At 43.2% G+C, this 17,121-nt stretch overlaps 1 protein-coding gene across 4 annotated transcripts in view; it reads right to left on the bottom strand.

Moving 5' to 3' along the window:
• Window positions 1–3,543: 3,543 nt before the first annotated feature.
• The window catches only part of SYN1 (synapsin I), a 294,399-nt gene continuing 280,821 nt past the window's right edge, over window positions 3,544–17,121 (bottom strand). The window contains exons 10-13 of one of the 4 annotated variants that reach the window (XM_077475536.1): window positions 14,540–14,683; window positions 14,386–14,443; window positions 5,523–6,222; window positions 3,544–4,823 (exon numbers count right to left, since the gene is read on the bottom strand). In XM_077475536.1, coding sequence (XP_077331662.1) covers window positions 4,688–4,823; window positions 5,523–6,222; window positions 14,386–14,443; window positions 14,540–14,683 — 1,038 coding nt within the window. In that variant the 3' untranslated portion in view covers window positions 3,544–4,687. Of the gene's footprint in view, window positions 4,824–5,487; window positions 6,223–14,385; window positions 14,444–14,539; window positions 14,684–17,121 lie in introns of all 4 variants that reach the window. The other 3 variants (XM_077475543.1, XM_077475561.1, XM_077475551.1) reach the window with 3 other exon arrangements.

Raw genomic sequence — 17,121 nt, 5'->3', positions numbered from 1 at the left:
CTCCAAATAATTGTGGTAGTAAAAGTTAACCCCCTCCTTCATTGGTGGTCATGGTGAGAAAGTTGCCCCCACCATCCAGTGAAAATTAACCCCACCCCAACCCCCCCTGAAATGGTGGTCATGGCAGTAAAAGTTACTCCTTCATACCTCTTTCTGCATTGGCTGTTTCTTGTACTGTGGGTGGAGCTAACACTTTTTTCCAGTGTTGGGTGCTGGAACACAGAGAGTCTTCCAGCATCCAGCACCCTGCTGCCTGACTGGTGCCCAATAGCTCAGAGACTGTACACAGAAGGCCATCAGGCTGCATGTTTGGCACTGGGGCTCTAAAGAATGCCAATTCTGAAGAGACTGAGTGGGGATTTGCATTAGCTTTAAAAGTGATATTGCGTGGTTTAGTTTATCTGTAACCACTGGTGAGAGTAGTGTGTGATCTTCAAAGGCCTGTGTGCCAATCTACTTGATTGAAAGGTGTCAGGAGACGGGTATCTCAGAAGCCTTCTCTTTTTATTTGTTTCTTGTGTCCCAATTGTGGAGTTTTGTGTTCCCATGATTATTTGCTGCGTAGCAGATGGCAATACATTAGTCCAGCCACTGTCATTCCTGTACCCTCCATATCCTCTTCCGTGACATACTTCTTATACCTGAGCTGTGTAGCATCCTCTTTCTGCTCTCCTTGTCACCAATCAGGTTTCCTTGGCAAGTTTGAATCTGATTAGAAGCAATGAGAAACATTAAGGCTGGGTTCACATTAATGCAAATTGGATGTGGGTTTTCCCGCATCCAATCTGCACAGCAGGAGATTGTGACCGGCTCTCTATGGAGCCAGTTCACATATCTCCCCAATGGCTCTGGTGCGATTTGAACAGGAGTTCCGTAAGTCTTTTGGTCCATTTCAGGTCCGAATTCAGCCAAAAATTTGGGGTGAAATTGGACCTGAAACGGTGAACGAGGACGCACCGGACCCCTGCTGTGAGCCGTTATGTGCTCATATGTAAACCCAGCCTCAAGGCCTTATACACACTGGGCATCTGCAGGACAGGAACAGGAGAATTGCAGCACTAAAAGCACCCAAAAGTCAAGTTTTGTAAACACATTTAGGCATGTTAAGCATTTGGATGTTAGTTCATTTCATTGAGGTTTACATGCATTTAGACGCCCTGGGCTTTTTTTCTGCCAAAACACTCCTCTCCTGCATGCACTATCTCTGGGTTTTTTTTTCTGCTTCTAAACGCCATATGCAAGGATATATAGGGGTTAATTTACTGTAACTGGAGGGTGCAAAATCGGGTGCAGCTCTGCATAGAAACCAATCAGCTTCCAATTTTTATTTGTCAAAGCTTAATATCTACTTGCCGACCTGATTTTCAGCTGCTGATTTTTTTTCAGCCTGCAGTTATCTTTTTCATGAAAGTGTTCCGAGTGGCTAATTAGCTGCTGGATCACTTTCAGAAACAGCGAGAAGAGTCGTCGACCCCCTCCCACTACTTGCCGATGTTTCTCGGGCTGACCGTATTTATTGGCAAGCCCAGGAAACGATACAATGGCTCGTGTGGCTGGCCATAGAGGTGACCGGAGACCAGACTGTCCTCTATGATCTAGGAGGACCCGTGCTCCTGTAAATGCGCACATGGGGGGGGGGGGGGGGGACAGAGCAGAGAGCCAGGTTCTCAGGGAGCTCTGAGAACCGAGCAATCGTCAGTGTCTGATCGGTCAGGTCTCAGTCTTAGAGCCGGCAGGGGATGCAGCATCAGACCGATGCTAAATCCAGCTAGATAAGTATGATTCCACAAAAAAAATCCCATACTTCTCTTTTAAAAGTGGTGTTTTTGACACCCAATGTGCATTAGGCATTAGTGCTGACATACAAAAAGAAGAGACAGAAAGAAGGCTGCAGTGGGTGGTTTGGAAACAGTTGTCCTGTATCACAGGGTTCAAGCAGTAGCAGCTGTAGATGGGGTAAGCGCCAGACCCCCGCTCAGTCCTACACTTACCCCATCTACGTGGTGGGCAGCGGCTCTTAAGCCATTATCTCTATCACGCAGGCTGTGCATCTCCTCCTACTAGGCAAAGATTCATTTGCTATTGTAACACACCTGGGTGGGCTTGGTTCGCATTTTCTGCACCCTGAGCCCACCCTATTTTGAAACCTTTCAGAGCCTCAGGCTTGAATGAGGTGCTTTAAAAAAATTACCCCCTCATTGGAATCCATGCATCTGGCGTCCTACATGGGGGCTGGACACATGGATGGATGGGGGCGGAGCCCTTAATGGATGGGCCGCTCCTGGGTTCTAGGATCATTATATTACTGACAAGAGGGAGTTGGGTGAACTAATGTGCTATGGCAATGTTGCCATGAAATACTACTGAGCAGAAGCTGTGATCCCTGTAAGGATTTCAAGGGTTCATTAACAGTTTTGATCCAAGTGTATGTTTAGGCAGGAATGGGAGGATTTGCAATGTTACAATGTTGTACAACAATAAAAATTACAGCAAGCAAGTAAAAATGTGATACTTATAACAAATTACTCCCAGATAGATGTGTGTAATGTGTACCTTATTTAAGGCACACATTTGCATTCTGCCTATATGCTAGGGCAGCTCTCAAATTTTCCACTCGCCTACTCAAGTGGAAAATGATGGCTGGTGAGCGTGGGCTGCTTTGGAGCGGGGGGGGTGCTGGGGGGTAAGCGAGCACCGCCGGCAGGTGGGGTTGAAAGGGAGCCGTTCTTCCACCGATCGCCAAGTGGAAAAGAGAGGAGAGCAGGCAGCCAGGTCATCAGAGTGGGGAACATCGCTGTAACAGCTTTCATTTGAATTGCCGAGTGTTCCCCGTTGTCACATACAGCCTCGCCTCCTGGCCTGGGTACTTTGATAGACAGAACACCTGTCCAATGCCAGGACATGTGACGTGTATCTAAGTACCGGGGCCAGGAGGTGGGGCTGTATGTGACAGCGAGCGTGGGTAACACTAGGCAATTCAAATGGAAGCTGTTACAGCGATGTCCCCTGCGCTCTGATGATCCAGCTGGCAACCCTCTTCTTCTCCTTTCTTCCCCTGCACAGGTGAAGTGGCATTGATCTACACATGTGAGGCTGCATTGTTGGGCACAGGTGAAGTAGCACTGTTGGACACAGGCTGCACTGTTGGGCACAGGTGATGCGGCATTGATGGACACAGGTAGGCTGCATTGTTGGGCACAGGTGAATTGGCATTAATGGACACAGGTAGGCTGCATTGATGGATACAGGTAGGCTGCATTGTTGGGCACAGGTGAGGCTGCATTGATGGGCACTCAAAAAGTTGTTATTTATTTTTATAACTTAATTCTGCATAAAACATTTACGTGTAATTTATGAGGGCGTGTTTAGGGCCAGGGTAGGGGTTGAGTGGGGCAACTGGTGGAGAGTAACCCTTAAGGCCTGGATAGTAGCTCAGGACTTGAAAGTTTGAGCCCTGTGCTACGGCATGCTAAGACTTGCAGTTTGTAGATATCCACATTAATCAATAATGCCCTACAACCCAGACATGGAAAAGTGCAAACATTTTTGCTTCCAGAGAATTATTTTATTTGGACAAATCACGTTTTCTTGCCCCTTTGGGGCCGTCACATTTTCACACAAACGCTGACAAACGGTACACACACTTCTCATGGGGCCTGCTCCGCACAGGCAATAGAATAAATTATTTCATATAGTCATAATATAATATATCTTTTTTTTTTTTTTTTTAAACTCTGAATACTTAGAACATTGTGTTTGCTCAATAACGACCAGGTCACGATAGAACCACACAGCAAGCTTTTAAGTTACACACATTACAATAGTGTTACTGCCACACAAAAATAGACTTGGAATGGATGGGAACACAAAGTGGAAAAGTGGGGATGGAAAGGGGGTCATCGGCCAGGTTTGTTTTGTGGGAAGGGATAAGTATAAAGACAGAAGAGGTTGGGAAAAGGGGTGAGGAAAGCTGGGGCACTTCATTAAAGATGTCAACAAAATATAAATGGGAATCGGACCACGGTAAAAGTACACGGCAACACATCACGTGTCAAAAAGAACAGAGCCTTACGACAGAACCAGGAGAGTAGATACTGAGAGAGGCTGGAAGGAGAGCATAGAGAAGTGACAGTGTCATAGAGAGAACAAACAAACATAGAAAATTACCGCTACAGCTTCTGATATATACCGCTAGCCATGAATATATATTTTGTATACATATATATATACACAGAGGACTGGCACACATAGGACTTGTGCACACAATCACTGGCCCTAACGAGTGTCCCTCGTAGAGGGTCATCTTGATGGCACGTCTTAATATTACACCTATGTGGCAGCCTCTAAACTCATTCATCATCTTTGACCGTCTGAGAAGACAATAATATTTTTATCGTTGCTCTGGAATTTGATAATATATATGTATAAATTATTTATATATATATATATAAATATGGTTTATAAGCCTCTAGAGTTCTCTCTTCCTCTTGTGTTTTTTATGATTGGTCTCTTCTCCATATCTACCTCTTCATTGGCATTTTGTCAAGAGTAGATTAAGCCGTGCATTACAGGTGAGGGAGCAGGGGTGATGCACACAACCGCAATGCTGGGTGGTAGAAGTGGGATGTGGTGGAAGTTTTTTTTTTTTTTTTTTTCAGAAGGGATTTTTTTCCCGTTTAAGACCCCTTCAGTCAGAGAAGAGACTGGCGAAGGATTTCCTCAGGTTGCGGATCGTTTCGGCCTTCACCTCGTCGTGACTAAGACTGGAGCGTGGAGCTGGTGAGTCTGCAAGGGTGAAGGAGTTGGTGAGGGACTGGGACTTACTGAAGAACAATGACCAGTGATGATGTGGTGGAAGGAAGGAATGGTGGCAAAATGCAAATGAAGGGGAGATAGCAATATGAAAAGAGGGAAAGTTGTTTCATTGAGAATGGGCAAGAAAATGGGTTTAGGCAAGAAAAAAAAGAAAGAAGCACAGAAAAAGGTAGAATCAGGAGAGAATGTGCAAGAGATGAAGACAATGGGACACAAGATATAGGGAAGATGTGTTATATATGTTGGTTTGTCGGAGGGGGGGAAGAGAAGGGATGTTTAAGGAAGGGGGAGAGAGAAATAATGGTCAGTTAAAGTCATGCATTAATAATCATCCACACTTAAATATCCACAAGTCTCAGACACCATCTACAGGCCTTGAAAAGGAGAGGAGGTATAAATCACAGAACACAGTCAACCTCAGGAAATCAACTGAACCCACCAGACAGCAATGGCTATATCTTGTGTTTTAATATGAACCCTGACTGTTCTAGGCACCCTGTGCCACCTGGGAAGGAGAACTGCCCACATGACCCAACAGGATCCAACCTATAAGTGTACACAAGACCATGAGCAAAACCACATGGTGGTCCAGTCTTTGACAAAAAGCTGTGTCTACCTTACCTAAGCGGCATGCAACAAAGGGATGCAAAAGGTAGTACGTGAAGCTGAAACCTGTGTGGCCCACCCAGAACCTCAAGGGCTCTTACTTAAGCTGCGGCTGGGGTGGGGGCAGCTCTTGGCCAGGCTTCTGAGCCACCTGAGGCTTTTGTGGCCCACCAGGACGTGCCGCACCCTGCCCAGGTCCCTGTGGGTTGGGCCTGGGTTGCTGGGTCATGGGTCGCTGTGGCGGTTGTTGCTGGTGTGGTGGCTGTTGCTGTGGAGGCTGCTGTTGAGGCTGTTGCTGGGGACCACCAGGTCCTGATGGGCGTTGCTGGGGTGGTGGCTGCTGTCCTGGCTGACGGATGCCATGTTGTTGGTGAATTGGTGGTGGTGGCTTCTGCTGAGGGCCTCCAGAGACTGGCTGTCTTGGAGGGCCAGGTTGGCGGGGTTGAGGAGGCTGGACCCCCATTGGCTTTGGGCCTGTTGGCATAGGAGGAGCTTGCTGCTGACGTTGGGGTGATTGTGCACTTTGAGGACTTGGCTGCCTTTGAGGGGACTGAGACTGGCGGGGAGATCCCTGCTGTGACCTCATCTGCTGGGGCGGCTGCTGCTGCTGCTGTTGCTGCTGCGGCTGCGGTTGTTGCTGAGGAATCATCTGCCGCTGTTGTGCACCAGGGCTTGGAAGGTTTGGTGAATGCTGTGATGGCTGAGGACCAAGACCTTGAAGCTGTTGTCCTTGGGGTGGAGGTCTCTGTTGGGGTGGAGGACCTCCTTGCCGCTGAGCAGCCTGTGCTGGTGGGGGTGCTCCTTTAAAAACATAAAAATAAAAAAATCTTTAGATTTTTAAAGAGTTTAAAGAGTTAGCAAAATAATATTAAAGTGAATGCTCAGTCAAATCCTAACTATCCTTCAACTTGGACCCAACAACTTCAATTTTTTTTCCACTAGAAAGATTGTAGTGGGGTATGTGTCAGTAAGTCTGTACAACATGTACAGTACTTTGGATATTGTGTTAATACCCCACCCCTTAGTGCAGATAATATTAACAAATAACAACGGTTACAGGTTCTGGGCTATGACCTGAACATTATAGTGCTTTGTGTTGTCATTTTTATTTAACCCTTTTGCTGCCAGCCAAGTCATGTATGGCACACGATGACACAAAACTGCTTCCGGTTGGCCAGGTCAGTATGCCACATATCCGTTGCATTCACCTTTCTGCTATAATCTTATGGTTACAGTGACCACAAACTTATAGCAGAAATGGTCAGCAGACTCTTCTGAACAAAATAATAGCTGTTACTAACAGCTATTCATGAAAAATGTGAGCCTCCCCCCGGTGTTACCGCCACTGTTCCTGTCCTATTTCCTCCTCTTGCCCGCCACTAACATTTTTACCTACCCTCACTGAAACACAGATCTGATCCCCAGCTGTCCCCTCCCCCACAGTACTGCCATCTTCTCCTTCTCTCCCTTCTGTCAGCTGTCAGCTGCTGCTGGGGATTGGTTTCAGGATGGAGAGCAGGGGACTGGTAAACATGTCATGTTTACCAACCTATTCTTTTCCTAAATGAACAATGAATAAGTGAATGGTACGAGTGATCAGTACTGAGCACTACTGTGTTCATTTAGAACTGAAGCATAGTAAGCTGTGCTTACTATGTTTTCAGCTTCTGGTTGAACAGGAAGCTTCTGTACAGAGCACTTCCTGTTCATTCATTCAGTGCAGAAAAGGAAATTGTGGATCTGTGTCCTATATCTTTTTCTCTGTCTCAAAAGTAAGACATTAGGGAGCTCTTTAAACCTCTGATATCTCACTAAAGCCCTCCCCTAACAGGCGGTTCGTTTGGACAGCGGGTGGTGTCCCTGTCCACTCTGGATAAGCGGAGCAGACACGGACCTGCCGTCTGCCTACTTAGTGGGGATCAGCGAACTGATTCCCAGCTGAGCAGGCAGATCCGCTGCCGGAGTCGCTTGTCTGAAAGGGGCCTTAGTCTTCAGGATTGTTCACTTTGGCAGAGCGGTTTTGAAAACAAATTTCTCCATGCCGTGGTGGGTGCAGTATGGAATTGTTGAGTTCACCTGACACTGATATTGTCTGGTGTCCTCTCAGGCTACTAGAATTGCTGTAGATTAGTGGTAGACTGGCACCTCAGTGTTCAGCATCTGTTCACATCGGGAACTGGAAGCTGCCCCTTTAGACATTACACAGTAGATATACAACTAATAGGCCTGGGCACTCACATAACAGGGAGTGCACTGCTATTTTCCAGGAGTTATTTCAGACAAAAAGGTAGATTTTTTTTCACTGCTAAAGGTACAAATAACATTTTTAAATGTTCTTTATCACATAACAAATCTTCACTTTCACTTCAACTTTTGAGTTTAGGTGCACTTTAAAGGGAATTGTGGAGGCAACGTTGGCTTTGTGGTGATCACAGTAGTTGTATGGAACTGGGAATTCTAGTGCAAATACCAATTGATTTCACATCAGATATAAAATAAACATGTGCAACTGAAAACATATAAGTCATCATTTTGAAGTGCACCTGTCACCTGCAGAAACAAATCCAACTAGCAGATGAGAGATAAACCTAAGCAGGCACCAATGGATTGGTGCCCTGTGATTTTAGATCCATCCATGGTCCATCCATTTGGACAATTGGGCTCTTATGTTTCTTAATAATTGGACAAAGAACTACCCTGAACGTACAATTACACCTCAAGTCTAGAGACTACCCCGTAAAGCAGTTCATAATATATTCTTTATTAACGCCCTACCTGACTATACTATCATTATACTAAAGGAGTTATCAATCATGTCTGGGTAAATGCCAATGCTGCTCAATGGATGCTCATTATTCGGTACTTCTTAATGGGGGAAATCTGTCTTGTTCTTTTCTGTTTTCACACAACACAAGGGCTATAATGCTATAGTATAGATTGATATACAGTATATGTGAAATATATGTTAGATTGCAGGGGACCTAATTGTATATTAATTGTTCTAGAATCCCACCTGATTGCTTTGCCTCAACACTTCTTCCCACACTTATCTTAAAGTGAAATAAGTCACTCTTCATTAATTATTAACAGTTCTGTGACCAGTCACAGATCTTAAACTAGCAGAAACAAAGACAATCCAAGACAAACTCCAGGATTTCATTCTTCCAGGAAACTTACAGTCATCCTAAAGCCCCATACACATGGGCCGAATGTCGGGAAGCATTAGTTGCTAGGATTGCTTTTACAAAAAACGGCATCGGCTGCCCAAAAATAAAAAACTGGGATGATGCCTGTACCTGCAGACATCGTACCGCTATACCACTTTAAACCGGCAACGTAAATGTACTTATAGTGTTATAGTGGTTAGTCTTAAAGTAGAATTCCAGCTTTAACCTAACTAGCCTTAAAAAATCCCCTACTAACTCCCATGCTGACTAACCTATTTTCAGGCCACTCCAGTTTGGTCACGCTATCTCACCTGTGTGAGCCAGTGGTGTGTGTAGGGGAGAGGAGAGAGCACCAACAACGTCTGGGACATGGGAACCTATGGGTGATGTCACAGCTCCAGGTTTTAGTTGTTGTCAAGCACACTCTTCTCTGCAGCCCCAGTGGCTGATACAGTGAAGATCACGTGACCGGACAGGGTAGGCTAAAGATGGGGAAGTATATGCTTTTTTTTGTGACATCTGTTTATAGTTCTTTCTTGACATGATTTTTGTTGGGGCCTTGCTAGTTAATTTAGTTAAAAAAGGTCTCTGCACCCCAGTGATATTTTGATCTCTTCCATGTTGCCTTAGGAAGATCTCCACCTCTCGAAGGTTGCCTACCCCTGCTCTATATTATATAATAGTGCATAGACGTTTGCTTCCAGGAACTGTGTTTATATGTTAATTTTTGCAAAACATAGTATTTACCCCAATGTTTATTATTCCAATCATATTTTTAAAATAAGAATCACCAAACGCAACAATGGTTTACCATTGTTTAACAGTCAAAACAATTAATTACTTAAAGTGGTAGTAAACCGCTGAAAAAAGAAAAAAAACTGCACGACAATGGCATAATGTGCTAGTATGCATTGCATACTAGCACTTTATGAAATACTTTAGAACAAAGCCCCCACAGCAGCGCTCGGTCACCACTGAGGGAGCTAACATGTTCCCTCTGTATTTCTTCCGGGTTTGTGGGCTCCGGTGCTGAGAGTGGCCGGAGGCGCAATTATGTCCCTTCTGCACATGCGCACCCTCATTTCCAGCAAGAAGCTCTGAAGTTCTGGAATGATACACCAGACCTTCAGAGCGCATGCACGTTTAGAAGATATTCATTTTACCTATAGATAAACCTTATTATAGGCTTACCTATAGGTAAAAATCACAAAGCGGGGTTTATAACGGCTTTAAATTGTATGCCATTTTCACTGCTTGCAACTTTATCAGTTCTAAAAGCTTTTTATTGCACGGAGGAAGCCAGACACTCTACTAGATCAGGCAAAGGGTGTATAGAATAGTAGAACAATTTAATGGTTCAACATAGCAAACACCCAATAGAAAAGGCACCACATTACTGAGAATTGAAGCATAAATCAAGAACTAGAAAGGGAAAAAGGGATTTTAACGGTGCATGCATTAGCTGAATCATAACAGACGTTATTAAACTTATTACAAAATTATATCACAAATATTTATTGGGTGAATAAATATTTGTGATATAATTTTGTAATAAGTTTAATAACGTCTGTTATGATTCAGCTAACGCCTGCACCGTTAAAATCCCTTTTTCCCTCCCTAGTTCTTGTTGTATAGAATAGATGATACAGTATGTAGAAATAATGTCAGTAACACGTCAAGGCATTTGAGACTGTTTTTTCAACACCTCTTTAACCTCCTTGGCGGTATTCCTGAGTGTGGCTGGGGGTGAAATTTCAGTACCATCAGCATTAACCCAAGCCACACTCAGGACTGCACCGCAGGATCCTGGAAGAGGTGACTTGCCTTGTCACCCCGATCCCGCGATGTACTCCTGCTGTGTACGGCGGCTGAATCTTCCGCCCCATGCTCTGTGTGTTACGGCTTCCCTTCCCTGCAGCGTCATGATGCAGGGGGTGGAAACAGCGGCAGATTCTAAATGTATAAATCACAACACATACACAATACATTGTAATCTTATTGGATTACATTACTGTATGAAATCATTTGACCTCAGTTTGGCCCCAGTGCTCTGTTCAGTGCCCTTGCCTGCAATTTTACAGTTTTTTTCTGCCTGGAAACTGGAGAGTGGCATTTCAAAAAGCTTGCTTCTACATCAAAAGCGGTTTATGACCTGCTGGAAAACAGCAATAGCGATATAGAATCACTTGCAGAATTGAGTGATAGCAATTTGAGGGGAAATTCATCAGACACAGAAAGTGATTTCAGTCAAGATCCTGCGACTGAGCTCAGTGATGTGTGGACTTGGTGCTCTATTGACTGAGGTACGGATCATGCAGCGCCCCCAAGATTCCCATTTACTGGTGCACCTGGTATGAAAGTGGATGTTGAAGATGACAACCCCTTGGCATACCTACAACTATTTTTAACTGATGAGGTTATTGAAAAAATAGTTACGGAGACAAACCGGTACCAAGAGCAACAAGATGCTACACATCGGTAGTTTTTAAGAAGTAGAAAGTGGGAACAAGTGACCAAAGAGGACATTTGGAAATTTCTGGACCTAATAATTCATCAGGGAGTGGTGGGGAAACACCTGCAGAAGTGGTATTGGACAACCAATAAATTACTTGCCATTCCATTCTTTGCCATGGTCATGTCAGAGTACAAATTTTCCCTGATAATGAAATGTTTGCACTTTTAAAACAATGAAGAATTTGATGAAACTACTCATCCAGCATCAGAACTCAAGAAAATTTGGGACGTAAATCAAATGATTCTGAAGACTTTCCAACGGAGCTATGTGCCAGATAGAGACATCAGCATAGATGAAAGTCTAATGGCCTGCAAGGGAAGGCTGAGCTGGATACAATACATGGCATCAAAGAGAGCACCATTTGGCATAAAATCCTTCATGCTATGCGAATCGACAACTGGTTACATTTGGAATTCTGTCCTATACACTGGGAAAGGAACCAAATTCAACCCAAAATACAGCAATTATGGAATGGCAACATCTTACATTCATTCACTGATTGAGCCATTGCTAACTCAGGGCTATTATATAACTACACACAACTTTTACACATCTCCTGAACTTTGAGTTCCTTCTGCAGAACAAAACGAATGCCTATGGAACCATTAGGGCTAACCGGCATGACATGCCACCAATCTTTGGCAATAAGTAGCTCAAGACAGGAGAAATGGCTGCCTGGTAGAAAGGCAAAATGATGGCACTGCGATGGCGTGACAAAAAAGATGTGTGCCTAATGAGTACAATCCATAATACCTCCACTGTCATGGTACACACAAAAGGTGGGAAAGACATCATTAAGCCACAAGTAGTGCACCATGGGAGGTGTTGACAGAGCCGACCAAGCAATGACATTCTATCCAGCAATGAGAAAACAACAAAAAAGTACTACAAGAAGATCTTCAGGCATCTTCTTGAGTAATGCTTGTGGAATGCCTACATTCTGCTCAAAAAAAACAAAACAGTGACAAGCCTGTGGTTCATTCTGACTTTATTTGGAAAGTTGCAAACTGATCTTTTTGAACCACTAAACACAAATATATTTGTGTAATTTCAAAGCCATTGCATCAAATTTTTAGGGACTCATTAATGACAGGAATAGTACCACTGGATTGGCGCAGGGCCAATGTGGTGCCTATATTTAAAAATAGAACAAAGTCTTTACCAAGTAATTATAGACCTATTAGTTTAACTTCTATAGTTGGGAAGATACTGGAGGGATTAATAAAAGACCACATAGACGAGTTCTTGCAGGAAAAAAATATTTTAAGCAACAGGCAGCATGGATTCATGAAAGACTGAAGTCAGACAAACCTGATTTCTTTTTATGAGGTGGTAAGTAAAACCTTGGACAGAGGGGTGGCGGTGGATGTGGTATACTTGGATTTTGCAAAATCATTCGATACAGTTCCGCACACATCGCTCATGTGTAAGGTAAAGTCTACAGGTTTGGAAATATCAGTTTGTAAATGGATAGAAAACTGGCTAAAAGACAGAATTCAGAGAGTAGTGGTTAATGATTCTTACTCTGAATGGTCTAAGGTTATTAGTGGTGTACCCCGAGGTTCAGTGCTGGGACCCTTACTTTTTAATATCTTTATAAATGATATTGGGTCTGGGATCAAAAGTAACATTTCCGTGTTTGCAGATGACACCAAGAATATGCATGCATCATACATTTTAGGGGGAGTACAACTGGGGGAATCCATAGTGGAGAAGGATCTGGTGGTTTTGGTAAATCATAAGCTCAAAGCTTCCAAAGCGAGCAAAGTCCTTTCCTGTATTAAGAGAGGAATGGACTCCAGAGAGAGAGATATCATTTTGCGCCTGTACAAATCATTAGTAAGACCTCATCTGGAATATGCAGTTCAGTTTTGGGCACCAGTTCTCAAAAAGGATATCGGGGAACTGGAGAAAGTGCAGAGAAGGGCAACCAAACTGATAAGAGGCATGGAGGAACTCAGCTATGAGGAAAGATTAGAGGAACTGAATTTATTCACTCTTGATAAAGGAGATTAAGGGGGGATATGATCAACATGTACAAATATATAAGGGGTCCATATAGTGAACTTGGTGTCCAGTTATTCACTTTACAGTCAACAAAGAGGACAAGGGGGCACTCTTTACGTCTAGAGGAAAAGAGATTTCATCTCCAAATACGGAAAGGTTTCTTCACAGTAAGAGCTGTTAAAATGTGGAATAGACTCCCTGCAGAGGTGGTTCTGGCCTGCTCAGTGGATTGCTTTAAGAAAGGCCTGGATTTTTTCCTAAGTGTACATAATATAACTGGCTACTAACATTTATATGTAAAGTTGATCCGGGGAAAATCCGATTGCCTCTCGGAGGATTAGGAAGGAATTTTTTCCCCTGCTTTAGCAAATTGGATCATGCTCTGATGGGGTTTTTTGTCTTCCTCTGGATCAACTGTGGGTATAGAATTGGGTATATGGGATTGTATGATATTATTATATATTTTTTTTGTGTTTGAACTGGATGGACTTGTGTCTTTTTTCAACCTGACTAACTATGTAACTATGTAACTAGCTGTGAATAGAGCGGGACTTCGTACTGCTTGCTTTTGTCAACTTGGAACGCCTGACTGGTCGTCACTTCATGGACCACATCCCACCAACCGAGAAAAAGTCAGCACCCACAAGCATGTGCGTGGTTTGTTGCTCAAAGTGTGATGACAGTGGAAAGAAAATCCGAAAGGAAACCAGGTTCCATTGTCCTGATTGCGACATCGGACTTTGTGCAGTCCCATGTTTCAAAATGTATCATATCCGGGATGTTTACTGAAGCAATATAACTAGTAATATTGCACCCTTGTTTGGACAAATTTCAGTGTTTTTGATTTTATTATATTATTGACTAAAATGTATTGAATAAAAAGTATTATTATTTGTTATTACTTATAGTTTATTATATTAAAATTCATGATTTTGTGTTTCAAACTATCATACCTGGGATGTATAAAAGACTCTTGTTTTGACAGATTTAAGTGAGTTATTCCTAAGAATAAGAGACCTACAATATAAAATGCCAAATTTCCATGCAAAACAATTCTTTCAGCCTCAAAAATCTGACATAATCATACCGCCAGGGAGGTTAAGAGGGGGTAGTCTATACACTGGGGGCACCTTGAAATTCAAACTGCAATGCTGTAGCTTAGTTATGATTATGGAATAATCCAGAGTAAGCAATTGATATAATGCGTGATGAAACAAGCTCAGTTCTTGGTGGCTGACCCAACTGTTAGTAGAAAAAGTAAAGAAAGACATGTACCTTGTGGAGGAGGTCTTTGTTGTGCAGGAGTGGGAGAACGAGAGAGAACAGGTTGAACCTAGAAGGAGAAGATGCATATTATCAAATCCATATGCGAGGGAGATATATGGGCTGAGAACATAGAAATAATATGAAGCAGAATCTCTTCTTGTACCTGAGGCTGCTGTCCGTGTACAGAGCGGCTTGGAGATGAGCCACTGTGCAGAGCCTGGGCCATCTTACTAACCACCAATTCTGCTATAAGTTGACGGTCTTCTTCTTGCTGGTCTCCAATTAAAGGCATAGAGCAGCCAACAACCTGGAAGACAGAGGCAGTGATCAGCTGGGTCTTAAGAGGAAGATGTAAGGTATACACAGACATAGTTCAGTAGATTGTTCCCATCCCACTGCAAGTCAGCCTTGTGCAACAAAATGCTTCATGCTTCAATTTTATTGTAGTAACTAAAATCGTATATGCGGCACCTATCAATAAACATCATATAACATCTCAAAGAATAAGCATAAGTGACAAAGTATAGTCACAAAGAAACCCAATGACAAACGGATATCAAAAAGTGTAAAAAAAAATGTAGTGCAGGTGTAATTTTGGTGCAACTGACTTATGATTATATTTTGAGATATTAGAATTTAGAATAGTGCTTTGAGCAACACCGGTCACTACTGGCTGGCATTCACTGTCTTTCAGTGATAAACAAATTACAGTTGAACAGCTACTGTATTGTCAATCTGGAAGAAAAGGAGTGGATATTATAAACCTAAAGCAGTGATGGCGAACCTTGGCACCCCAGATGTTTTGGAACTACATTTCCCATGATGCTCAACTACTCTGCAGAGTGCACGAGCATCATGGGAAATGTAGTTCCAAAACATCTGGGGTGCCAAGGTTCGCCATCACTGACCTAAAGCATCTAAACCCAAAAACAAAAATGGAATATATTGCAGTTCACCAGATGTGGTGGCTGCATTCGTTTACAGGCTTTTTTCTTTGCTTTTTTTTCACCTGGTGATTCTGCCAGAAACACACTTCCAGTCCTAGGATGACAACGCTAACTCATCCTACTGTATTAGAACAACAGAAACAGGATCAATCTACTGTAAACTCCCCCTGCTGTCTTGTACAAACATAGATAGGTGGGATCATGTAGTCCTCAGAACAATATACCTAATAAGAGAGCAGCCCAGGCACAGGAACTGATCACGTGAGAGGACTTCTGGCAAGATAAATGGGAATCTTTTGCACTTATCAAACATAAAACAAGCTTTCAATTGTATATTTAAAGGAGTTGTAAATATCTTAATGGATTAAGATAAAAAAAACCTTCTGTGTGTAGCAGCCATCCCAGCACCCCCTACTTACTTACCTGAGCCCCCTCTCTGTCCGCGAATCCTTCAGCCATCCGGGACTCTCCCTCCTGATTGGCTGAGACACAGCAAAGGCACCATTGGCCCGCTGTCAATAAAAGTCAGTTAGCCAATCAGGGGAGAGAAGGGGCCAAAAGGCAGCACTGTGTCTGAATGGACACACAAAGCTGCAGCTCAGCTCGGGTGCCCCATAGCAAGCTTCTTGCTGTACCACTGCATAGAACAGGTAAGTATAACATGTTTGTTTTTTTTAAACGAGAATTTACAATCACTTTAACACACCAAAGGGAGCAATAAAAAAAATAAAAATAAAAAAAAAAGGAATTTTGACTGTAAATTCTTATCTTTGAGTACAGTACAGTACAGGATGCAGGCAAAGGGTATTCATAGACCGTGTATAGACTCAAACCTTCAGGTGATTGGACACTGCCAAGCCTTTAACGAAATGTCCCCTGGGCACCTCCATATAGCTCAAGCAATCTTCAAGCAATGCAGAGTAACTAAGGCTTTGAAGAGAGGATTGCTTATTTTCTGTACTGTACTCCAAGATATGGAATTTAAGGTAAAGTTCCTCGTATCTTAATTGTAAAATACAAGACACAGGCAAAGTATTCCTACACCCTGGGAAATTCCCAAGGAATAAATGAGAAGGGTGGGCAACAACAACAAGGGTCAACAGACCCAGCTTTAGAGTGCTGTCTTTTTATAGTTTTATCTGGTAGAATAGGTGTGTAAAAAGGCAAGAGGAGATTTGTCCTCAAAAGTATAAGCTCTAGGAATCGTATTTCTTATACATCGTATGATGGTGAGCTTGGGAGCAGGCTGTCCCTTGTGAGGTCCTGAGGACAAGACAAATAGGGAATCTGTTTGAAGCTGTAGCATTGAGGGTAATGGCTCTATGTCCAGACAATCAAGAGATTTTGTAAGGGATACCGAGTGCGGGTGTCCAATGGCAGCAGGGATGACCAGTTCAGTGTAGGTCTATTTGGTATGATTAGAATAAAGTTTATTAATGCACACAACACCAGTATAACACCAACAAACCATAAGCAAAGCAAAAGTGAAAAATCAACATAGCAGTGAAGCTAAAACAACCAACCAATACACTATGTAGAAATGCAGGGGAGCTGACATAAATAGGATATGACCAGGACTGGGGGCAAGGGGAGAAGAGATGGGGTAACACAATATAGGGTACTGGATGCAAGGTACAGGATAGGGCTGGGATCAGGATAATCAAAGAGCAGGTGTAAGGTTAACAGGCAAAACACTGAAGCACTGATGCAAATCAAGGGAGGGGTTATACTTTCCCAGCAGCCAGCATCAGTTGGAGCCTGATTAAAAGAAATCTGCTACCTGCTGGGAGACACCCGC

The sequence above is a fragment of the Lithobates pipiens genome, unplaced genomic scaffold (genome assembly GCF_037356315.1).
Source record: "Lithobates pipiens isolate NorthernLeopardFrog02 unplaced genomic scaffold, aLitPip1_a1.2 Scaffold_1, whole genome shotgun sequence".
Taxonomy (NCBI): domain Eukaryota; kingdom Metazoa; phylum Chordata; class Amphibia; order Anura; family Ranidae; genus Lithobates; species Lithobates pipiens.
The sequence above is the reverse complement of the archived record's forward strand: the minus strand, read 5'-3'. Positions and strand labels throughout refer to the sequence as shown.